Source organism: Barbus barbus (assembly GCF_936440315.1).
Source record: "Barbus barbus genome assembly, chromosome: 27".
NCBI lineage: Eukaryota > Metazoa > Chordata > Actinopteri > Cypriniformes > Cyprinidae > Barbus > Barbus barbus.
In genome coordinates this window covers 11,592,011-11,617,607 of record NC_136755.1, presented here as the reverse complement: position 1 = coordinate 11,617,607, position 25,597 = coordinate 11,592,011, and the positions used below count along the sequence as shown (strand labels likewise).

Sequence of the window (25,597 nt, the reverse complement as noted above, 5' to 3'; positions counted from 1 at the left end):
AAAAAACAAACAAAAAGAAAACAACTAATTACTGGGTTAATTATTGCCGAACATTACAGTCCGTGAAATATTAATCCACAATTATTCCATAACACTAACAGGGTTATTAACAGGGCATGTCTGTAATCCAGACAGTGTATATGTCATTTTCACACACTGATTCAAACTTAATACTGAACTGAATTAAATGTGATTAATTAAAATTATGTTTCAATTTTACCTGAAGCTGCTAGTTGGCAATTACCTTCTGAGCCTTTTCCATGACCAGAATATATTGCATGATTTAATTTATTTTTATTTGTTTTATTTTTTGTCTGATGACAAAAAGGTCTATATTTGTAATAAAACTTGGTCAGTGGACAAAATGAACTAGGTGACTAGGCTATATAATTATAATTACAATTAATATATACATATACATGCATACAACATTATTATTAATAATAATAAACAGATTTGAGTTTTTCAAAGAAAGTGTTTTATTTCTCATGATTTATTTTTAGATAACTGCATCAATCTCAGACAGGTTTGTTGACAGTTCTTATATAGGCTAAATGAAAAACCTAAGTAAGTCACAGTTCTCATGCAAGAAAGATCTTTCTGAAGATGAAAAGCATGAATGCCTTGCAAAAGCCATAAAGACAATTAATATTTTAAGAAGACTGAATAGAGATCATCGAACATAAGTAGGAAAAAAGTGTAACCAAACACACGGTAAATGAATGAATTACTTTTGGCCATGTATTTTATTTCTTATTTCCCCTTTGTAGCAAAAAAAGCTTTGTTGATAAAAATGAAATCATGACTTCTGAAAGAACAGGAAGTGCTTGTTTGCAATGATTTGTGTTTGCTGCATTATGTTGATCTCAAAGTGCAGTGCTTACGGTTTGAAGAGGTTGTTTTATCCGCAAACTCCATTATCAAATAAAAAAATATGGGCTTGAAGAGCCTTGACATAACTTAAGATACAAAGGACCAGTGGATAGAGATTCAGCCAAGATGTCCATTGCCTCCTAGCATTTAATGCTGCTTGGAAACAGTTTGTGCCTGGTGACCTTACCTATTAAACCAAAAATGAGGTATATAAGACATCTCTGTTTTTCTATTGAATTGCACTACTGAATGAAAGAAATGTTGAAGGGTTTCTAAGCTATTCATTTCTAAAACTGGTCGATTCAGCTTAGTTTTTGCTGCACTTTGTCATTTACAGGACACAAGAAGAAGTAAACAGCTACATACTGAGCATAAGAAAGGGGCCTGACCGCAGGAGAGGCGGCATAATCGGAAGCACAGCTGGTCTGGAGCTAAAACTCACCACTAACTTTAGCCCCAAGCTTTTAGATAGAAAGTACACCCCACAAGCATAGACAGCCCTTGACAACTGTTGTCATGGGAAACTCCAATCAGACTGCAGGACAGGCTTGTTTTGCCACTATCAGTATACGGTCCACTCTCAAAGACTCCAACCCATTAAGACCATTTCAGCTGAACCTCAGCGGGAATGTGTTTGTTTGCAAATAGAAACAAATCTTAAGTTTATTGATGTGGTGTTTTTTGATTTGAAGTAGAAAAAAAAAAAGTAAAATATTGAGACTTTAAGTACTTATGTGCTGTGTTTTGGACATATTACGTTGGTGTGCAATTGTATTTCTGATCTGAATGTCATGAGTATTGCTATGCATATCTGAAACGAAAGAAAAGATCTCATAAAATCTGTACTTTGCAAATATTTTTAATACATTTTTCACAAACATTTTGCAATAGCCACTATGTTATGCTCATGTAATGGAAAAGGAGCCACGAGCAGGCTCAAAGTGCACAATGAGCAGTACGTTTGTCACATTTAGAAAGTGGTTTGTTGCCCTCTACAGTTGTGTTTACCACACAACATGTGCAGAAAAAAACCATGGACTACAAATAATTATTTTGGTCAAAATTGAGATTTATTTAGATTTAGAGAAAGTTTTTAGAGATAAATTAGAAAGAGTGAGTTTTTAATTACTAAAACGATATTTAGTAACATAGAATTTGCCGGAAGTTATAGTCAGCGGTTGAAAGTGATGTTTTTCTGTCCTCTAGTGGAGAATTTCAGTTCTGTCTCTTTCCCACTAGTTTGGGACAAGCATTCACTTCTGTCACTCCCTCATAATATAGTTTTTATCCGCGTTAAATTCAACATGGCGTCTAACCTGAGGCCTGTTGTACGGTTTCTGGGGTCTTTGGATGTTTGGGTTTGAAAAAAACAACAACAAAACAAACAAACTAAAGATTTTTACTTATGATTTTGACATTTCTAAATCAGGGGTGCCCAAACTCGGTCCTGGAGGGCCGGTGTCCTGCAGAGTTAAACTCCAACCCCAATTAAACACACCTGAAGCAGCTAATCAAGCTCTTATAGGCATACTAGAAACTTCCATTCAGGTGTGTTGAGGAAAATTGGAGCTAAACTCTGCAGGACGCCAGCCCTCCAGGACCGAGTTTGGGCACCCCTGATTTAGAAATGTCAAAATCATAAGTAAAAATCTTTAGTTTGTTTGTTTTGTTGTTGTTGTTTTTTCAAACCCAAACATCCAAAGACCCCAGAAACCGTACAACAGGCCTCAGGTTAGACGCCATGTTGAATTTAACGCGGATAAAAACGATATTATGAGGGATAGACTATGGTCTTTACAATGACACACTATATCAAAGTACTAGATTACGTCATTTTTAAAGCTCACAACTTAAAACCACAACTTTTGTCATCTGAATAATCTATCTGTTGTTACATAACAGTACAATCCATTAAACGCACTGTACTTCTAAGCCTTGTTTTAAATGAAATACGACATTAACCCGGTCTATTCCTCCATAAGTTTGTCACAAAAACATTATGTGGCTATTATTAAAGGCTAAATATTAAGGCATGAATATGCAGATAAGTCTGCATTATTTTGAAGATGAAATGCATCTCATATAATTTGCAAACAATGTTAATTTGTCGGTGTCATTAACATCCTCACTGATAGGCCTATTGTTTTTCTTTTATGGTTCCATTTTGGGGTGTCTAATTTTAATGTTTTAATACATCCTAGTAATGTTATCTTCATAATATGAGATAAATGTAAGCACAAAATTCTTCACTGGCATATCAACACAATTCTGATGAGGAATGTGGAATAAAATCAAATGCAATTTCAGATACTCACATTTGATGCTTAATTTATTGGCAATTAGGTTCTTATTTTAAAAAATCATAGATTTCATCATGCACACCAATCATTCTTCAGAGGAAGGCAGTACAGTCAGTTTTGCACAAAACAAAAGAACAGGCCTGTATACCATTGCAGTGCATGTCTATTTATAAGTGTGTGTAGTTTTAATATTTTTTTTTTTTTTTTAAGGACAAAATTTATTTAAAATCCTTCCAAAAACCCTGACATGACTTCAGTACCTTCATATTTAAAGTCTCCTGGGGTGTTTCATTGCACAAAACGGGTAATTAATAATATATTATGAATTAATTTACAAAGTTTTAAGACATCAAAATAAATGTGCAGCTGAAAAATAACAAAATATTTTTTGTTGTTGACTGAAAATGAAAAGCAACATTTGACACTGAAAAATAAAATAATCATTATTAATAATATAAATCATAACTTTATAACAATAGAGCCTATTTTAATAGATAAGTGGATCAGATGAGATTCTGATATACAGCATGTACATAAACATATCCTACAAAAGTCACTTCCTATATAAAAGAGAGAACTGGCTTCCCCCTTTGGGCCGTCACCATCTCCGGTAAATGTTATTTTGACTATGTACATCAGGTCTAAGACATTGCTCAGATAGTGGAGATTTGTTTGGCACAGCCGATCACTCCTTTAAGAAACACTACAGCTTTTAGCATCCGCTCTTAAAAAACACTTCTTAACCCTCATCTTTTGACTAAAATCTCAAAAACACTGCCATCAGACAGGAAAAATATATTTATCTGTACTTTCTGTAATGATCTAAAACGGCATTCGTTTGGACCATGTCACAATCACAGCAGCAATTTTAACAAACAAACAAGAAAAACATTTGGTAAGACTTGATCTTGAATTGTTGTGGAGGCTGAATAAATCTACAGTCTCTTGGTCTTTCAGCAATCGACTAGTACTTCCTAAAAGGGGAAAATAAGTCTGTTTGGATGCCTATTTACATTTAGGCTGAGCATTCGGCAACTATTTACATACAACTGAGCTCCATTGAAAAATGTACATTCAGGCCTTGTGTCTTTCAGTGATCAAAGCAGCCTTGCGATATCTTTTTTCACACTGTCATTTCATTCCGCGTCAACTTAGATTAATTTGAGAAAAGCTGGTCAAAGTTAATTTAAAGTGTGTTAAACTACATTCCAAAGCTTTTATCACAGAAGAAACCTTTTTCCTGAGAAGGCTGGTGCTTAAGGGCTCATGCTGGAAGAGGGACAGCTTTATTTCTTCACCTCTGGCACTTTTTAAATGGAAAAGAAGAGGTATTGAAGGAACGTTACAAAGCTAACAAAAGTGGCCGTATTTTTCATACAGTATGTAACATTAGCGTATTACTGTCTGGCACCTTCGCGACAGGTGAGAACCGTATAAACGGGAGCGTTTTAATAAGGTCCAAACACTTCGGATCCTAAACCTCTTTGATAGTCCGTTCTAAGGGTTTGTAGTTGGAAGAACTGGTGTTGGACATGTAGACAGAGTGGGGCCTGCGGTGCAGACGGGCACGTTTGGTGGTCAGGTTGCGCCTGCTGTTGCTGATGATGTCGTTGATGAACTTCTTGCAGTCCACGCAGACCTCCATGCTGCTCCAGTCCTCTGTGAACTGCTCCGGCAGCTCCAGCTCGTCTTTGGAGGATGAGCGCTCGCCGTGCTTTGATGATCTGAGAGAAGAATCGTCACAAGAAATAATCTTACTGGCAGACATTACCATTCTACAGATCAAGAGTTCACAAACTTTTTTTGTCAGCTGAACCCTAGAACCCAATTTGATTTTAAGTTATAATTTCAATAATTTAAATGACACTATTACATGCTTACGGTTCTCGGATGCAAGTCAAGTAAAAACAAGTAATGCAAGTAAAACCTTTTTAGTAAGGGTTTTATTTGACTGTTTATTTGAGTTTTATTTATATAAAGGGCTACATGACTTAATTATTTTGTCATATATCAAGTGTGATATGATAATCATTTAACTTTGTATCTGAACTTTAAAGTGGCCTCAATCCTCTTTTTAGGTGTATTTCGGTCTACATTATATTCTTGTGTTTTAGGTACCCAATTAAATGTATTATATAATAATAATAATATTTGTTTTATCTCTAATTATACAAAATTAAGACAGAAATATTGTCGTTGTGTAAAAAAAAAATTTTTATATGTGATAATATAAAAAATGTATTTTACACTACAAGTTATAATACTAATATGTATGTCCTAAAGTTTTCACTTTCAAACATTCCCACCAGGGTTATTATAGTTAACTAAAACTAAAACCAAGATAAAACATTTTTATTATTTTAAAATAAAGTTAACAAATGAAATATTTTATAATAAATATTGTAATATATGTTATTTAAATAGTTGCCAAAGCAATCTTTCTTTTTTTAATTTTGTTTATTCTGATGTACTAAAATAGCTACAACTAAAACAAAACAAAAATTAAAAAAGACATTTATAAAAACTGACCAAAAAACAAAAGACAAACACAAAATTACTAAAATGAAAATTAAAACAAAACACTTCAATAAAAACTGATTCAAAAATAAAGTTTATAGTATCTTAATGATAGTTAAATAAAACTTAAATAACATTTCAAATTCAAGCTTTTATTCTGGCGCAATTCTGATGAAATGCTGTAGACGTCTGTCGTCAAAAATGTTGGAAATGATGTGAATATGAAAATAACACTACATTCTCACAAACAGTCCCATTTGTTTATTTGGCAACACTTTACAATAAGGTTCACTTATTGAACTAAGATTGAACAATACTTCTACAGCATTTATTAATCTTAGTTAATGTTAATTTCAGCATTTAGTAATGCATTATTAAAATCACAAGTTGTTTGTTAACATTAGTTAATGCACTGTGAACATGAATAAACAATGAACAACTGTATTTTTATTCACTAACATTAACAAAAATTAATAAATACAGTAATAAATGTATTGTTCGTTATTTGTTAATGTTAGTTAATGCATTATCTAATGTTAACAAATGACACATTGTAAAGTGTTACCGTTTATTTTAATGTTAATGTTTAATGTTAATGCTTGTTTTAATGCTCTCAAACCCTCTGCAACTCCCTTAAGAATCCTGGTACAAACGATACTGGGTCAAGAGCTGATAAAATGTAAAAACTGTAACTTGAATGCAATGTAAGTCGCTTTGGATAAAAGCGTCTGCTAAATGCATAAATGTAAATGTGATACAGACTCTCTCATCATTTGTGATGCTCACCTGGACATTGTGCGCTGAAGGCTGTGGCGCTTGTGACTGGATGTGGAGGAGGGCTTCTCTGTCACGGCTGACGCTGCAGACTCCTTTTTGGGCAGGATGCTGGGGCCCAGAGAAGAGATGGGCAGGCTGGCATGGGGCTTGGAGGGCAACTTTATCTGAGACGAGAGGATATGAGGTCATTAGCAAAGTGAAAACATTTCATTTAAATTGTAATAATATTTACTGTTTTACTGGATTTTTGATCAAATAAATACAGCCTTGGTGAACATAAGGTAAAGATGTTACATTTACCTTCTTACAGCACTGTGAACAAACAGGCCTGTGAAAAGAAAAGAAGAAAAAATATGATTCCACTGAACATCATTTTATTTTCTATGTATAAAGTCTGAAATGAAAATGTCCACCCACCTCTTACAGAACTGGCAGGTGTAGGACCAGGTGAAGAGCGAGAACTTCTTCGTCCGACATGAGAAGCAAAGCTGAGAGGAAGGGTTACACAATGAAACACTTGCATACACACTTACACACACAAAGCATGTTCAAAACCTAGTGAGCTGCCTATACTGTATAGACAGCTTTTTTAGGCATCATGTGCTCCAAACAAGAAGACGATCCCAAAACATAAGCTTGGGCTAATGTATATAGTGCTATACATGTAGAGTGGGCAGTGAATGTGAAGAGTAAATTTACCTTTCCCTTCTTTAGCGCATTATAGACATCTTTATACTGCTGGAACTTCTCCAGCTCTGCTTTAACAAGAACCTGTCTGATATGCATCACCTCCTCTACAGTCAAAGTCAGGCACTCGACAGGGTAGCAGAACTCCTCCTGAAACAAACATCTCACTTTCACAAACATGCCAAAGTATACACTGCATATTTAAACATGCCATGCTGTCACACCCAAGAGTGAGGGATGGAAAAACCATTACATGCTAGTTCACGATAATGGTTACACCTAATGCACAACAAAACCCACAACACAATGGCAATGGAGACAGAGCTGTACATTTAATTCATTAATGAGGAACGTTAAATTGTCTGTTTATGTTGTTATGCAAGTTTCACCTCTATAGGTCAGGTCTTGTTTGCAAAATTTGCATATAAGGATGAGTAGAAATGTTCATGCTCTGTGCTAAAACAATGCACGGCGCCCCAGGACTAGTCCTTACCCAACCTTAAAGGTCACACTGATTCAAGCACACATAAAAGCAATACATATCTCTAATACTTATACCTTCAACCACCTTAACTACTATTAAAAAGACAAATCATGTCTTGTGAACTACAGAATAAGAGACTCATATTGGCTTTTATGCCCCTTTGTCACCCAGTGTTAGTATCAGTAATATGTAGTTTGATGGGACGTACCGCACGACCGCTGGCTAGTGCGTGAGCCTGACCAAAGAAAACAACATTGTTTTTTTGGCATTTGTTGGAAAATAACTGCTGTATATTTTCATTTACAAAAACAAAAAGTGTCACTGATGCTCCCTAAATGTTATAAAATCAATAAATGTTAAATAAATGTTATAAAAAATACTCTAAAGGGACAAAAAGTCTAAGAAACACTAAGATAGTTTAAAAAAAGAAAGCAGAAAAAGGAAAAGGTTCACTGAAAATTATTTGAAAAAAGAAAGGAATATCTTTAATTGTATTGATGATAAATTATAAATAAAATGAGGCATCACTCTCCATTGGTATTTCAAATATAATATAAATGATCAAATATGACAGATTTAGATATTATTATGTAAATATAACAAACACTAAGCCAATTTGACGCTAATTTGACCTACTATCTCTGCACTATCCCATACTTAAACCTTATCTAAATCTTACTTATCTAAATCTAACATTGTTTGAATGATGCACATAACTTGTGCATTATTCAAAGGGAGGAAGTTTGTTGAGCGAAGCTGTTTTTCCATTCGATCATAAACCATCCTGATGACGGGTAACTGAAGTGATTTAAGTGTGGGCCATTTCCTTCAGCAGCTTTCCCTACTGGCCATGCAACATTGTGCAACACACACATGAAGCAACCGCCCTGCTGGAAGACCGATAAAGCCACTGCAGACGAAATAGTGATGAAATGACTCCTCCAACATAATGTAACAGAATCTGTGGGCATGAGAATGTGGAATATGGTGTGCTTTACCTTGTTCTCCGAATACAGCTTCAGTGTAAGGCAGGAAAGAAAAGCAGAGCGGTTACAGCTCTCTATCTATACTTAAATAAAACTACAGTATCACTCACTATCTACAACCATTTAAGAATCATTTTCCTGTAAGAGCTCTGTGATTATCAAATTTACAACCGTTCAAAGACCTCAGAAGTTTTGCAATCACCATTGAGTCCTTTTAGGCAAGACCAAATACAGTCAGCGTGGCTAAATCTGAAGTAGACCATTCTTCATAAATGAAGCTTCATGTAATATTTAGTCAAAAATAAGCTGTAAATCTATTAATACTGCTCTTTTTTAAAGATAAAATTCATTGAAAATTTGTCCTTGTATCGTACTTGTATTATGTGAATGTGCATGACATTAAAAACTGCTGTATGCCATAGATTAGCCTTTAATTAGGCTTCTGAATTGAAAAAGAAAGCAGTTCTTCTTTATTTCTCTCTCTCTCTCTCCACACTAAAGACCTGCAGTGCTGCAGCACTAGACAGAATCCTGAGAATCTAATTATACTTTCACAAGACTCAGGACATTTAAGTGTGACCATAGCCTGCTGCCAATTGACCGCTCAGCACTAAATTACCACTCATTTACTGTCCTGGGATTTGTTCAACAAGGAAAAGCAACTTTGTAGGCAGAAGTACAGAGCTAAAGGAAGGTTTTGTTGCAATTACCAGAGATTTGGAGTTTTGGCGAGACGGAGGCAGGAAAGGCCGTACGCTGGTGGGATCTTCTTTCTCTATGGAGTGCCTCCTCTGTGGAGCAATGCGTTTGTCAGGTTGAGGGGTGGAAGATATGGGAAGGAACTGCGGAGGAGCTGGGAAAAGACGAAAATGAAGACAAAAATTGAGGTGAAGAAGAACTCGAGAGTCAGTGACAGGTTTTATTGGACTGTGAATAAAAAGTTCTGGATATTTCAAGACGGGTCTTACTTTTTTTGGACACGACAGGCTCTGGAGATGTGTCCTCAACCAGTGAGGTGGATATGCTGGAGCTGCTGTCAGACTTCCGAGTGTTTTGTTCCTCCTACAGTACGAAATAGAGATGGTTAACTGTTAATCTGATTAATATTTTTTTTTAAATATATTTTGGCAGGGTTTTTGCAATAAAGAAGATATCAAACCCACTCACATCCGAATCAGAGCTATCGAGCTCGGCCAGCGTTGGCGCTTTGAGCAACCTCTTTCGCTGACCTCCTGCTGCACAGTTTACGGGGCTCCGAGCTGGCGACGTGCCATTGGCCAGGGACAGTGTGCTGACAGCCAACTTTCGGGGTCCATCAGGGATGTCTGTGTGTGGTTGGACAATAGGGACATAATCAGACACCAATCAGGACAGCAAAGAAAACTATGCTTTGTTTACACTGCACCCAACTACGAACTGTTTTACAGTCTACAGATCTTGATTCCTGACTGTTTGCATTGTCAAATTAGAACTGTTGAAATTGGATATCCTTGTTTCTATACTGGTTGCCACAGTAATGACTTAAGCATCAGCATGATGCTAAGACACGTTCCTCTGCAACAGCTGAAGACTTTCCAAAGTGGAAAGTGGAAAGTGTGGACAGAAACTGGAGGTTTTGTCCATCATGGCATCTCACTGTGGTTACTGTATTTATTTACACATTCACGGATATGCTGTGCAAGAAATGGTTTTCTCACTTGTTTTAAGTGACTACATAGTAAATGCCACTTAGTTCACTAATTAGTGAATTCAGACACGGCTAGTAACAATATATTTCTCAAATGACTACAAAAGTGACTTCAAATCCAATCTGTCCATTTAGGCTCAAATAATCTACTTTCTGTTGGATTTAAACTCTCATATCTAATGTGGTTTGAATTGTAAAAACAGATGTGTTTTTTTATGAAGACTACAACTGCACAGATTTGTATTATATACAGCAAAACTGATTATATACTGATTTGCTGCTCTATTGAAAACATCTGTGCTGCTCAATATTTTTGTGGAAACTATGAGTTTTTTAATGATTAGAAAGTAAAAAGAGCAGCTTTTTAATGAAAATATTTTGCAACATTAATAACATGTTACAAACTTTAATGCATCCTTGCTGAATAAAAGTATTCATTTCTTTCAACCCCCCAACCCCCTAAAAAGTATCATACAGACTTAAACTACATGTGTGATGTATGAAACTTTCACATAACTAATAAAATACCAACCGAACATTTAGGAAAATAAAGACCGATATACTACAGATAACATGCTGATCTTTCTATATTAAGAAAACAAACGTACTATGTTAAAAAGCAATAGTCCTGGTCATTTGAGGCTTAAGTGAGATTTATAGAACTTAGATGGACAGAGTATAAAAATAAACATTGCAGCATATTAAATATTGATGCCTGCAGACCCAGAGTTACATAACCCTTCTTAAACTAGACCAATCCTCATTCAGAAATGAATTCTGCGAGCGCTACTGTTCACCCACACAGTTTGTGTTTGATTCATACTCAAGCTCTCAGAACCCAGGCATTTCTCTCGCACTTGGCTCGGAGGTGTGAGGGAGCGATGTGAAAGTCATGCTTGCATCAGGAATACTTTACCTGAGCTTCGGAACAAGTCCTGTGGGGTGCTCATACTTTTGCCTGCGCCTAGAAAGGAACATATCTTCAATATGATCCCAAGAGCACAAAACAGGCCTTTCTATACCTGACATTCACACAGTAAGCCAATATACGAGTGTAAACTACACTTAGGTAAACCAATCAGCAGCTCTGTGACACCAGCACACAGAAGCACAAATGTGGTGCAGCCACACAGAAGCAGCAGCCATACCGGACAGAGGATTAGTGGGATATGGAGGTGGAAGGACAGTGCGGCATAGCAGCAGGAGGACATACAGAAGAAAGTCCAGCACAAGCAGCCATATTGGAGACTAGCAGCTAATACTTTACATTAAAAACTACAAATGTATGACTTATTTAATACAACAAAAGGGAAAGGGAAAGAAATATAGTCTGCTTAATGGGATTTATTCATTAAACACTGACAGTGATTAAATCTGCATGGCTTCTAATTTGAATAAAAGCTGAGCTGGCTCTCAGTCATGTCTGAGCTGGCTCTCAGTGGCTCTCAGTCATGTCTGAGCTGGCTCTCAGTCATGACCAACTCTCATTGGAGATTAATTATTTTAAGTTGTTGCAAATTGATGTTCAGTGTGAACATTCCTAAATTAAAGGGTTTTAAAACTTGGAATCAAACGAAATATGGTATATACCATGACCAAAGTCTCTCAGGCATATCTTCTGGTCATTAAGAATTACAATGAGAGCCAGAGCATGAGAGTTTAAGAAGTCCATAATCCATTTTACTGTCTCTTCCATTCACAGGCCACACCAAGTCTTATCCAAACAATCTTAACAACCATTACCATATGTATTAATGTTGGCTACAAACATGGAAGAGCATCTCCAATTTAATGGATTTGACTGAAAGCCAAAAAAGTTCACAGAAAAGCTTATAAAACTTTGATTTATTCTCTTGATTCAGATTTTTTTTTTATTTGCATGTGGCTTACCTGGTTAGCCGTAAACCTATTGGAATAACTGATAGCATAGCTAGATTTTATGGAAAGTTATCCTGAAACTGGAATACAGTACACAATTTTCAAAATCTGAGCATATTTGAATTTTTTATTCTCAGTTTTCATTTTTAGCGATTGTCATTTAATTAGTTTTTTTATATATATATATATATATATATATATATATATATATATATATATATATATATATATATATATATATATATATATATATACATACATATATACATACATATATACACACATATATATATATATATATATATATATACATATATATATATATATATACATATACATATATACATATATATATATATATATATATATATACATATACATATATACATATACATACATATACATATACATATACATATATATATATATTTATTTATTTATTTATTTAGCATTCATTTGTTTTTATTTTAGTTTTGTACTTCAACCTAAATTTCTAAATTTCATTTCTATTTTTTTAAGTTTCGTTTTTTTTTTCATTTAAAACGGATATTTTATTTCTTTGAATTCTTTCCATTTTTAAAATTCTTTTATTTTATTTATTTTTATTTCTTAGTTCCTTAATCTAATTCTATTTTTAATACAATAGACAACTAATCTAAATCTGTTTTTAACAATTACAACACTCTCTCCGATAGGTTGGAATAGTCTGAAGCTAAAAAAAACAAAGAAAATCAAAGTCTGTGCCCATCATATACTACACGATTTTCTATAAATCGGTCAATTCTGACTTTCCAAAATCTCCACTGTCGACTCGTCCAGACCGAAAATCCAAGCAAAAATCTGAGTAAAACTCGTGTGCCATATTCCAACCTTAACTAAATAAGTAATGCTTGAAGAATTCAATCCACAGACGTGCAGGCTTGTCAATGTAACAGGGATTTCTTCAAGACTGGAGGCACTGCCTTGTCCCCTTCCTCCTCTACGGACTAATAGGTTCAATGCCACAACCCCACGACCAGAGGAGCGTGACATGAGGGTAGGAGCAACTACAGGAGTCTGGCACAAACACAGAAGCCACAGGGTCAATGAGCTGACAGCGGTAAATCCACAGTGAAGTCTTTACCTGATGAGTCAAAACTGACAGACATGCTAAGTGGGCGTATTACTGTGAGAAAGAGGTTATGGATGAAGAGAGAGGGAGGAGAAGATAATTAAAGCCATGGGTTAAAACAAGGCATTAAATGTAAATGCATTTAACGTTAGATATAAAGAATGCTGCTCTGTAACTCCATTAATAAACAAGAACACAATTCAACAACTAAGCAGCCAAACTACATCTTTTAGGATCAAGAAAGTATAAATGTTATTTTTATCATTTCATACTGAACAACCACTATACAGCACATGTAAAGCTGACAAAGCTACAGTACAATTGACATTACAAAAGGGAGGACTGATGAAACTTTCATCATCATTCACACAACCAATGGAATACAATTAACATTTTATACTACTTTAGGATCAAAAACGTATATTTATTTATAATGTACTAGTACAAATGTGAGAAAAATAAATACACTGAAGTCCAGCTACTCACGTAATACATACAATAGATATTTATGTTAATCTCCTTTAAGTTTTAAAGGTTTATAGACTGTAGACACTGAACTTTGTCTCTTTAGGCAGCTAGAGGAAACAACAGACTCTTTTCACCACACAAACTGATAATACATACGTGCAAACCTTAAGCTTTATTAAGTCTGCTGTAACCGACTGGACCAACATGGATCAGTCCGATATAATGTTCGCCAGATTTGTTCTTGTGTAACTGTACAATCATCCACACAAACAGCCTAGAGGTCTTTATGTACAAGTGCACGTTCAACTTTAAACCTCACAATCTTTAACTATCGAATCCTACTGCAAAATACCACCATGAGACCAAATCTCAGGGCAAATCCACTATTAAGACTATGTACCTTCTCTATAACCTTGTAAATGTCAATGGCGTTGATGTACAGTACAAGAATCAAATGGAGTGTAACAATGTGGATGTTTGTTTTTAAAAACATACAGTATCAATCCAAGGTGAGAAATGTAATTAGAGATTTACAGCTGTAAATAAAATGGGCGGCGCAGAGTTAGAGACACAGGGCTGTACTACAGACACTGTTAGTGAACAAATGGTTGAGTGTAGCACAAGCAGACATGCATGAGATTGACACACTGTCACACATCTGCACTGCTGTCTGACATGACCTGAGGTCAATCTCTAACACATCGACAAATACTCACCTTCTTCCACATGATTGATATACTTGATATATAGGTTAACTGACACAACATGAAGCTGGCTTTGAGTGTAAATACAAGCTATTTAAAAGAAACAATGTATACTGAATATGAATAGAATGTATTTTGAAAAATATTTGTGCACAGAATAGTAAACATTTAGACAAGGTGTCTATGCAGTGTTAAAGAATAAACACTAGCGGTCAAAAACTTGGACATACTTCAACAATTTGGTTAAATTTGATCAAGATCTTAAAAACTTTTTGATTATGCGAAAATGTTTGTGCTTATATTTAATCTTTTAAAAAAAATTTACTTAAGATTTTTTACAAATAATATAATAATAATGATTATTATTATTGTACAAAGATAACAAAAGTTTCTAATAATAATAATAATTTATTAGTAGTAGTACTAGTAATATAAACTATTTATATATTATAATTCTGTGCAATATTTTCCACATTCAAAACTTTAAAACCTTTTGATTATGCATAAATGTTTATGCTTATATTTAATCTTTTAAAAATTAACCTACATAAGATTTTTAAAAAATAATAATATTACTGTTAATAAAATTATTTTTTTAAGTATTATTATTTTTATACAATAAGAACAAAAAGTATGTGTATTTTTATAATAATATTTGAATAAAATAATAATAATAATATTTTATAAATATATATAAGTGAATACTATTCATATTTACTTATTTATTTTAGATTTACTGGTCACATACACAATTCCCGTAAATAAATTTGTGTTATTTCACAGTTATGATACCTTTATTATTATTGTAAAACTGGTCAAATTAGAAGACAGTTCAAATAAATATTGAGTACATGTCCCTATATTTTTGGCTGCTAGTACATACACCGTATATTGCCAGACTTAAATATATACTTATATATACACTTAAATATGTACAGTATATATATATATATATATATATAGAGAGAGAGATTTGCCCAGCTTAGGTTTTTAGGTAAATGATGTGCATGAATGAATAGGAGTATGTGTGTTTATGAGAGCAAGTGTGATAAAGTGCACTAACCGAGTCGACTTCTACGAATCATATCAGGTGAGACGGGCCTGAGCTTTCTCTCTGACCGGATCCCTTCCAGGATACGTTCATGAAGACTGGGAGGTCTTGGAGGATGAGGCTTTAGCTTACGAGCAGAAACCTTAAAGCACATTCAAACACATGCATGCACAATCATTAACAGGTTTGAGTTAATAGGTGACATTTGTATTAATTGATCTGCATCATATTAAAGATACTTCAGCTCACATATGCCCAAATGTAAGTGTGTTTGCGTATGCTCTCATGCTCACAGGATTCAGTGGAGGTCTGGAGCGAATGAACTCCAGTATGATCTCGTGAGCGCTCTTCTTTAACCTCGGAGGAATGTTACCATTGACCTACAGCAGAATGAAGGCACAGCAGGGGTCACTGATGTTGTCAGTGAACTATAACCTAAAGTCTGTGTCATTTGAAACAATGCACAGACGCATTTCAAACATGTGTCCTGTCTAAAGAATGCATCAAAATAATATCAATGACAGCTATTGTCTATATCAATGCATTAATAACTAGAGGCAAAGGTGTGGTAGGTGAACAAACACTGACCTATTACCTCACTCAATTCAAACTGGCCTATCATGTAAGGTCTTGACTCTGACGTGGCATCTCTCTGAAAGTTTTGCAGCCTTATATGTCTATTTCTAAACCATAACCTCAAGCCATCTTGATTTACTGATTTCAGTGTCATTCACTTGATCCAGTTCAACCCTATAAAATAAAATAATTCTACTCTGCAGCTTCAGAAATAAGCATGCTTGATTCCCAATAAGCAAAGTAAACATTGTTGTGGTTTATGATCTCTGCAACAAACAGCAATAAAGGTGAATTGCATTGTGCGACTATACTGTTGGTACAAAGTGAAAAATGACTCATGCTTGTTTGTTCATGGAGAAATTCAAAAATAGATTTTGATCATAGATGCTGACACGACCCAGGATTAATTTATACATGTGCACGCTCACCATGACTTTGCGAAGTTTGTAACGTTTGGAGCGGATGTCATCCATGAGCATCTCATAAGGCGTGAGCTGGAACTCGATGGGTAGAGGGTTATACTGACGCTCCTGGACCTTCTTCAGCTTCACACCGTGTCTCAGGTCCCTCATCACCTGCACCCAAAACCGTGCCTGTGGAAAATGTACACAACACATAGTTAGCCATGGCTTATGACTGTCCTGAACCAACAGCGCTCATGGGGAATGGGCTTGTCAAACTGCTCTCACCCAGTCAGCGTTCTGCAGCTCATTCAGGTCTCTGACGGGCTCCTCTGTTTCTCCTCCCATCTTCCGCAAATTCTGAAAAAAAAGAAGACAGAAAAAGATTAGTATTAAGTCTTGGACCAGAGTCTGTTACGATCCTTCAGAAGGTCCATAAACAGACATTATAAATAGCTAAAAATATTTATTTATCTATCTATCTATAACATGGCATTTCTTTGGTGTTGGATATGTAAAATGACATAGATTGTCCTCAGTCTGGGGTCAAATAAGAAAAAGTCAATGTCGCTTTATCCATCGTGGGTCTGGCTTGTGTGTAAATCGATTCACTCTCACGTGACAGACAGTCCCAGTAAGCATGCCAATATTAAGGCTTGATCAATATGCAGCTAATGCAGACTTTAACTAGTCTGCACTATAGCCACACCCACTGATCCACTAGCAAAAGTTCATTTCCACACAGGGTTGAAGTTGGGACAACGGCATATATGATAGAAACAATGGTTGTTTCTCCAGGCTGCATTGGTTAATTGACAAATTACAAAACATGTTCAGTAAACGTCAACAGAGAATATATTCTCATCTTGTTTGTTTTGAGTGGTTTGACATTCATGGCAAAATAAAATGAGATTTACCATCTCAGGACAAATTAAATTGTGTATGATTAAATTAGGATTTTTTTTGCAGCATAGCCTTCGAATTATGTAAATCAGGCTTATGGTCAGAACAATAAATCATTCTTTTGCAGCCACCTGGATCCCTCAGAAGAACTCAAAGTGAAGCAGAGACGTGTCCCCCCTCTATAGTTTAACCTGCCCTGACGTAGATTTAGCATGAATGAACAGAAACACACACAAACAGAGCTAATAATATCTGAACAGAAAGAGTCTGATCTCAAAGCAAACACAACCGTGCTGCATCACAAAACACAAGCCAAAAGGGAACATTTTATTCATGCATGAGAAAAAAAAAAGAAACAGACACAGGAAAAAAAAACAAAAAAAAAAAACTGTAGACTCTGAATCATCAGAGCAAGACTATTCTGTCAATCTGGCGAAGATCAAAAGAACTGCACAACTGATTCTGCCTTTTGTTCCTGCCCCTTTTCACTCGCTCTCTGCACTCCTGTCCTCTGAAGCAGGGGTGATTACTTAATCCACATTCTGGAAAAGTGCTATGCTGCAGTGTTAGGTTCCAACCTTGACCTAACAAACCTGTCAGTAATATTCATCTGAGCAGTTGATCTAGGCTGCATCTTAATTCTCATACTTCTATTACTCGCAAGTCATATGTACTTTGCTAATGTTATTTCACACTTTTATTCTAAAATGTGAAAATTAGTATTTATTTCGATTGTGCAGGTGTAACAGGACTAAATTCTGGTTCAGGACTGAGCAGACCTGTTCTAAGACCCATGACAGCTGCTCCTGTTTCACCCACCAACATGTGTCCTCCACCCAGTGCCACTTGGTGCTGCAGAATTAGGTCTCCTTTTTGAAAGGAGGAGGAGCTACAGTATAGAAAAAAGGTTAATGCAAACTAATGCCTCTGACAGAAAGAACAAATTCAATGGGATAAGGCTCAAATTACATGGTGTTCACATTCCACTTGATTACATGTTACAGTTTAAATAGCCACACTCTGTACTAAAGAGGGCTAAACATGTCTGTCTGACTAGGCTGATCACAGAACAATCCCCTTAAAAACAGCTTCTTACGAACCTTGTCAAATTTAGGGTTACACAACTCAAGCAAATAAGAGCATTCACAAATTTTTTATGAATTCTGATCAGGGACAGTGTTTTTTTCAAAGCAGTAAAAAATAACACTGTAACATCTATATATATATATAGTACATAATATGTTATTAATTTCAAATGCAGATAATGTAATGACGGTGTTTTGGACTTGTTGCTTTATATAAAAAATAAATATTTAATTTAAAAAATGTCTCTGGAAGAAGTTATGAATCACTAAGAAGTTGATGCTGTTAAATAATGAAATGTCTTCAAGTATTGGCAGGTAGAGCTGTTCATAATTGACAACTGAAATGTCAGAACGAATCTCTTTAAAAAAAAGTTTTTGCATGACATGATGGATGTTCAAGACCTGCATTCAATGGAAGGTATGAGGGCCATGTTACATGCTAAAGAGAGATAACAGATCTTTGTAGATCATCTGAATGTCAAATGTAAATGTGAACGAGTCCTGTAGGAAAACCTGATGAAACAAGTGTATGACAATGTGTTGGGTAATAAAGCACTGGTTTCAATCCACCTCCACAGTCCACAGCCTATTATGAGTCACTTGTGCTGTCAGCCCACTAACTCTATTAAAGCTGATAAACACAAACAGCATCATGCTTTTAGTACTGTATATGCATACAGCTGTTTTGATTTTGATTTATTTTACCCAGTAAATATCTTTGTAATATGCTGACTCTACATTTTTTGTGTCATATGAGGGTCATTACCTCTTTGGCACTCTTGATCTTCTCCAGGAAGGTGCGTAGCTCCTTGGTCTCAGCGTACAGGGCTCGACATACGGCCTGATAGTGGTTGGGAGCATCTGATGGGCTGGGAAGGTGAGATGTGCACAGCTGGAGAGGAGAAAACGGAGAGACGTACATCACAGCATTACATTTTTGTCAGCACAAACTTTTTGACCTAAAATATTATCAATTAAAAATCAATTATTGCACACCTGCAGGTAACAAAAAAGGAGAAAAAGACAAAAAAAAGGCAAAAAACTAAAAACTAAAAAAATCCTGCACACTACCAAAACTTGCAAAAGTATCAAAACCAATCATTTATTGACAACGTTTCATGCATATTCAAACATACAAATGCGAGCTAAATCACATTAAAATGACATCATGACCAATCACTGTAAAGCAATCACCCATGGGCAGAGGTGGGTAGAGTACCCAAAAACTGTACTCAAGTAAAAGTAAAAGTACTTCTAGAAATATTTACTCAAGTAAAAGTAAAAGTAATAGTCTGAATAGTTACTTGAGTAAGAGTAAAAAAGTACCGGATAAAAAAACTACTCAAGTAGTTAGTTACTAGTTACTTTGGATCATATAGGTACTGAATATAGTCTATTTTTATTTAGATGTATAGATTACATTTATGTAATGTGTATATACACACACACACAAACACACACACACACTGCCGTTCAATATATATATATATATTTTAATGTAATTTATTTCAGTGATGCAAATCAGAATTTTCATCAGCCTTTACCCCAGTCTTCAGAGTCACATAATCCTTCAGAAATCATGTTGATTTATTATCAGTGCTGCTCTTTTTAGCTTTCTATTCATCAAAGAATACGGAACAAAATGTCACAGGTTCCAAAAAATATTAAGCAGCAAAACTGTTTCCAACACTGGTAATAAATCGATATATTATAATGATTTCTGAAGGATCATATGACTCCGAAAACTGGAGTAACAGCTGATGAAAATTCTGATTTGCATCAATGAATTAAATTATATTTTAAAGTAAATTAATTATGTATTATCCTATAACCTCTGACACTGAAACCTCTGAAAACGCCTCACATGACTGCTCTGAACATAACGAAACAAATGCATATTGATGGATCTTCTGTTCTGCAAAATGTAAACAAATGTAGCCTATATTTTTGCAAGCGTAAATATTGTAAAAATATGAATATTAATTGTGTCTAGAACAGGCCGCGCGCAGAGCTAACGCGGGTGTTCCTTTCATACTCTGTGACAGCTTATTTAATGTATAAATTAAACATTGTATTTAATGTAAGGTACATGTACAACAAACTGGTAATGTCATAGTGGTATCGTGGCCTATACCTGTGGAACAGTAGACAGCACACGCGGTGTTCATCTAATAAAAGATCTTCATATAGCTCTAGCAAACAAGCCTTTGCAGATTTGCTTTCAACTGACTGTAGATCCAAATCCACGTCTTCAGCGCTCTTGATGTTCTTAAACTCTCTGTTATCTGAGTGAGAACCGCTTCAGAGACTCAGCGCGTGCGGCAGGGAACTGAACGAATCATTCAAACTGATTCGCGAACCGATTCACTGGTTTGCCAACTGGTTTGATAAAGCCTTTAAACAGAATCGACTCAAAAGAATGAATCATTCGCGAATGGGCATCGTTCATTGCCCAGAGAAAAGTAGACGGCGCGTTTGGAATAAACCGAAGCATTTTTAACTTGTATTGCATTAAGATACAGTAACGAGAGGAGAGTCGCCCACAGTAACGAAGTAAAAGTACCGTTTTTTATCTAAAAATATACTTGAGTAAGAGTAAAAGTACCCATTTTAAAATATACTCTAAAAGTATTAGTTACCCAAAAAATGTACTCAAGTAAATGTAACGAAGTAAATGTAACTCGTTACTACCCACCTCTGCCCATGGGCATGAATGATGAAGCACCATTTAATGTGATGTTATAATGTATGCGTGTATATATATTTTTGATGTGTTTTTTGTGCGATTTAATGAGTTAATGATGTATTCATTGGGTGTTATTCATAACTGATGGTCCTTCACAGTGATTGGTCATGATGTCATTTTATTGTGATTGAGCTCACATTTGTATGAATATGCCTGATGAAGGTCATGAGACCAAAACATCAGTAAATTATTGTTTTTGATAATTTTGCAAGTATTGGTAGAGTGCAGGATTTTCTTTTGTTTTGTTTTTTACCTAAAACATTAAATATTTTGATAACAAAATTATGTTTATCTATCCCTTCTGAGTCTGAGATTTTAAGTTAGTTAGCCTAATATTTATATTTTTTTATTTATACATACATACATACATACATACAGTTGAAGTCAAAACTTTACATACACCTTTCAGAATCTGCAAAATGTTAATTATTTTACCAAAATAAGAGGGATCATACGAAATGCATGTTATTGTTTATTTAGTACTGACCTGAATATGATATTTCACATAATGTTTACATATAGTCCACAAGAGAAAATAATAGTTGAATTTATAAAAATGACCCCGTTCAAAAGTTTACATACACTTGATTCTTAATACTGTGTTATTACCTGAATGATCCACAGCTGTGTTTTGTTTAGTGATAGTTGTCCATGAGTCCCTTGTTTGTCCTGAACAGTTAAACTGCCTGCTGTTCTTCAGAAAAATCCTTCAGGTCCCACAAATTCTTTGGTTTTCCAGCATTGTGTATTTGAACCCTTTCCAGCAATGACTGTATGATTTTGAGATCCATCTTTTCACACTCAGGACAACTGAGGGACTCATTTGCAACTATTACAGAAGATTCAAACGCTCACTGATGCTCCAGAAGGAAAAGCCATGCATTAAGAGCCGGGGCGTGAAAACTTAAATTTAACTTAATTTGTCTTCTGGAAAACATGTAAGTAGCTTCTGTAGGGCAGTACTAAATGAAAAAAAGTGATATTTAGGCAAAACAAGAAAAATATACACATCTTCATTCTGTTAAACTTTTGAACGGGGTCATTTTTATAAATTCAACTATTTTCTCTTGTGGACTATATGTAAACATCTTTTATGTGAAATATCTTATTCAGGTCAGTACTAAATAAACAATAACATGCATTTTGTATGATCCTTCTGATCTTGGTAAAATAATTAACATTTTGCAGATTCTGAAAGGTGTATGTAAAGTTTTGACTTCAACTGTACATACATACATACATACATGCATATATATATATATATATATATATATATATATATATATATATATAGTCATATATATAGTCATATATATATATAGTCATGGCCAAAAATATCGGCACCCTTGGTAAATATGATCAAAGAAGGCTGTGAAAATTAATCTGCATTGTTAATCCTTTTGATCTTTTATTAAAAAAATTCAGAAAATCTAACCTTTCATTGGATAATAAGAATTTAAAATGGGGGTAAATATCATTATGAAATAAATGTTTTTCTCAAATACACGTTGGACACAATTATTGGCACCCCTAGAAATTCTTATGAGTAAAATATCTCTGAAGTATATTCCGATTCATATTCACAATTCTGAGCACTCCAGGGTGATTATGAACATGAAATTATCCAGCCATGGCTTCCTGTTTCACAGAAATATAAATAGGAGGGAAAACAAACCCAAATTCCCTTAAATCATCCATCACAATGAGAAAAACCAAAGAATATATTTCTGATGTGCAGCAAAAGATAATTGAGCTTCTCAAATTAGTGAAGTGGCTTTAAGAAAAGAGCTAGAGCAGTGAAAATTCCTGTTTCCACCATCAGGGCAATAATTAAGAATTTACAATCAACAGAAAATGTTACGAAACTACCTGGAAGAGGCAGCTTATTCAGTTATCAGACACGACTGGAACTTCAAATGGGATTGGCTTCTATGGTCAGATGAAACTAAAAAATGAGCTTTTTAGCAGCAAACACTCAAGATGGGTTTGGAGAACACAGTGATAAAAAGTACTCCATGTGTACAATTAAATATACTGCTGTATTTTTGATGTTGTGGGCCTATATTTCTGCTGGAGGTCCTGGACATCCTGTTTAGATACATGGCATCATGGATTCTATCAAATACCAACAGATAAAAATCCATAAGTGACTGACTCTGTTAGAAATCTTATAATTGGCCATGTTTGGATCTTCCAACCGTACAATAAGCCAAACACAAAACTCAAAAACAACACAAAAATGGGTCACTGAGCACAAAACCAAGCTTCTGCTATGGCCATTCCAGTCCTCTGACCTGAACCCTGTGAGTGAGGTGAACTGAAGAGAAGAAGCACCGTCATGGAGCTGAGAATCTGAAGGATCTGGAGTGATTCTGGATGAAGGAATGGTCTCTGATCTCTTGTCAGGTGTTCTTTAACCTCATCAGGCATTATAGGAGAAAATTTACAGCTGTTAAACTGGCAAATTAAGGTTTCAAAACGTATTGAATAAAAGGGTGACGTTAATTGTGGCCAATCTGTATTAGAGAAAAACATTTATTTCATAATGATATTCCCCCCCCCCCCCCCCCCCATTTTAAATTCTTATTATCCAATGAAAGGTTAGATTTTTGTGAATATTTTTAATAAAAGATCAAAAGGATTAACAATGCAGATTATTTTCACAGCCTCCTTTGATCATATTTACCAAGGGTGCCAATATTTTTGGCCATGACTGTGTGTATATCTATATATATCTATATATATCTATATATATATATATATATATATATATATATATATATATATATATATATATATATATATATATATATATATATATATATATATATATATATATATATATATATATATATATATATATATATATATATATATATATATATATACACATACATACATAAAAACTGTTTTTTTTCATATATTTAAAGCGTTTTATTTTGATTGGTTTTATTGAAAAACCTATTTATTTAAATGTTACCTTTGATTTAAGTAATTGTTACCTTTTCATCAACTCACAAACCCCAGTTTAGAAAACTCTGCATGGGGCTACTTTCTTGTTTGGGCAACAATCATATGATCAAACATTATTGTCCCTTAGATTGAGAGCAAACAAAGAGTCAGAGGAAATTGAATGTTTAATTTTAATTCTTTCCCATTTGAATGTTGCTATAAATACACTGCACACAGAAATGCTCTCAAACATTACACTGCTTTGGTCCATTCATAAGCAAATTGGTTACAGTACAACTACAAATCGTTAGTAATTGTTCTGTTTGTCAACAAGTCTCTTTCCTAAAATAGTTGACTGCGTTTCAGAGGACAGAAGTGCATTTAAGGTCTCGTCCAACTGTCTGATAAATTAATCCTTGCATCTTTTCCACAGACTTTAAGAAAATCATCTTCTGAATCTGTCTAACAAGTTAACCCTGGCGTTACAGATTATATTTTGGCACATAGCTGAGAGCCAAACCCAAAGCAAGCATGCCTGTCAGGTCAAAAACACAGGCCCATATTTAAAAATGCACAATTACACTGACCAAATGCACTTCCAACCGGCTTAATGGCATTTTTCCCCACACCTTCCCTTGAGCTCTGCCCTCTTCAGGAATGTCTTACACTGTCTCCGTGACGCGTTTTGCTGAGGAATCATGCTTAACGAGAATATTATCTACGACGGGGGAAAAGTGAATACATCTTGGAAAAAAAACCTGCTAGACCTGACAGGAGAGAGATAAGAAGCAAAAAACCGTTTGAGGAGGATGCGCTAAAGGAAGTTAAAGAAACACTCCATGAAGTCCTTTTATATTCCCATTCCAAACGAATGGGCCGAGATAATGAAAGAGCCACATGCCTCAAAGGTAGTCCACTATCTTCTGTTCTCGTCCTCTTTATTTATGTCAATCTTTCTCTGTCTAAATACAAAATCTAATGTCACGGTTCGTTTCTGCGCTCAACCTCATCACATAATTCGGAGATTGAAAGGAAGGCATGAAAGCACAGACATTATCTAACAAGTCCTGAAATGGCCCTGTAGAATAGTGCAGAATATACTGTGAACCAAACTGACCGCATGTTGCTCATTTGTTTGTCATTTAACAGCTTCCATTGGTGTTTTCATGGTATTCCTTGTTACAATTTAAATTCATGCTAATGTTAGTATCTGTGTAGTCTCAGTCTAGTCATAATCTTTCTTTCTAAGTGTCTGAAGGCCTTTATGGAGTCTCAGGGTAATGCGTTACTGGAGTGGGCCTAAGGGAGCAGCATAATGAATACCAGCTGAGAGAGTAACTCTCAGTAAATAACACTCACACCGATCTTAAGAGAGAGCAGATAAACCCAACTCAGGATCTGTGAGGAAGAT

The 25,597-nt window shown here is 34.9% G+C and overlaps 1 protein-coding gene across 5 annotated transcripts in view; it reads right to left on the bottom strand.

Moving 5' to 3' along the window:
- Positions 1-3,185: 3,185 nt before the first annotated feature.
- The window catches only part of LOC306846841 (protein spire homolog 1), a 47,615-nt gene continuing 25,203 nt past the window's right edge, over positions 3,186-25,597 (bottom strand). The window contains exons 4-18 of one of the 5 annotated variants that reach the window (XM_079380479.1): positions 19,255-19,380; positions 16,789-16,860; positions 16,528-16,692; positions 15,817-15,903; positions 15,536-15,665; positions 11,228-11,275; positions 9,792-9,949; positions 9,593-9,686; positions 9,335-9,477; positions 8,637-8,654; positions 7,167-7,304; positions 6,885-6,955; positions 6,768-6,795; positions 6,477-6,631; positions 3,186-4,897 (exon numbers count right to left, since the gene is read on the bottom strand). In XM_079380479.1, the coding sequence (XP_079236605.1) occupies positions 4,648-4,897; positions 6,477-6,631; positions 6,768-6,795; positions 6,885-6,955; positions 7,167-7,304; positions 8,637-8,654; positions 9,335-9,477; positions 9,593-9,686; positions 9,792-9,949; positions 11,228-11,275; positions 15,536-15,665; positions 15,817-15,903; positions 16,528-16,692; positions 16,789-16,860; positions 19,255-19,380 (1,683 nt within the window). In that variant the 3' untranslated portion in view covers positions 3,186-4,647. Of the gene's footprint in view, positions 4,898-6,476; positions 6,632-6,767; positions 6,796-6,884; positions 6,956-7,166; positions 7,305-7,846; positions 7,874-8,636; positions 8,655-9,334; positions 9,478-9,592; positions 9,687-9,791; positions 9,950-11,227; positions 11,276-15,535; positions 15,666-15,816; positions 15,904-16,527; positions 16,693-16,788; positions 16,861-19,254; positions 19,381-25,597 lie in introns of all 5 variants that reach the window. The other 4 variants (XM_079380478.1, XM_079380480.1, XM_079380481.1 and 1 more) reach the window with 4 other exon arrangements.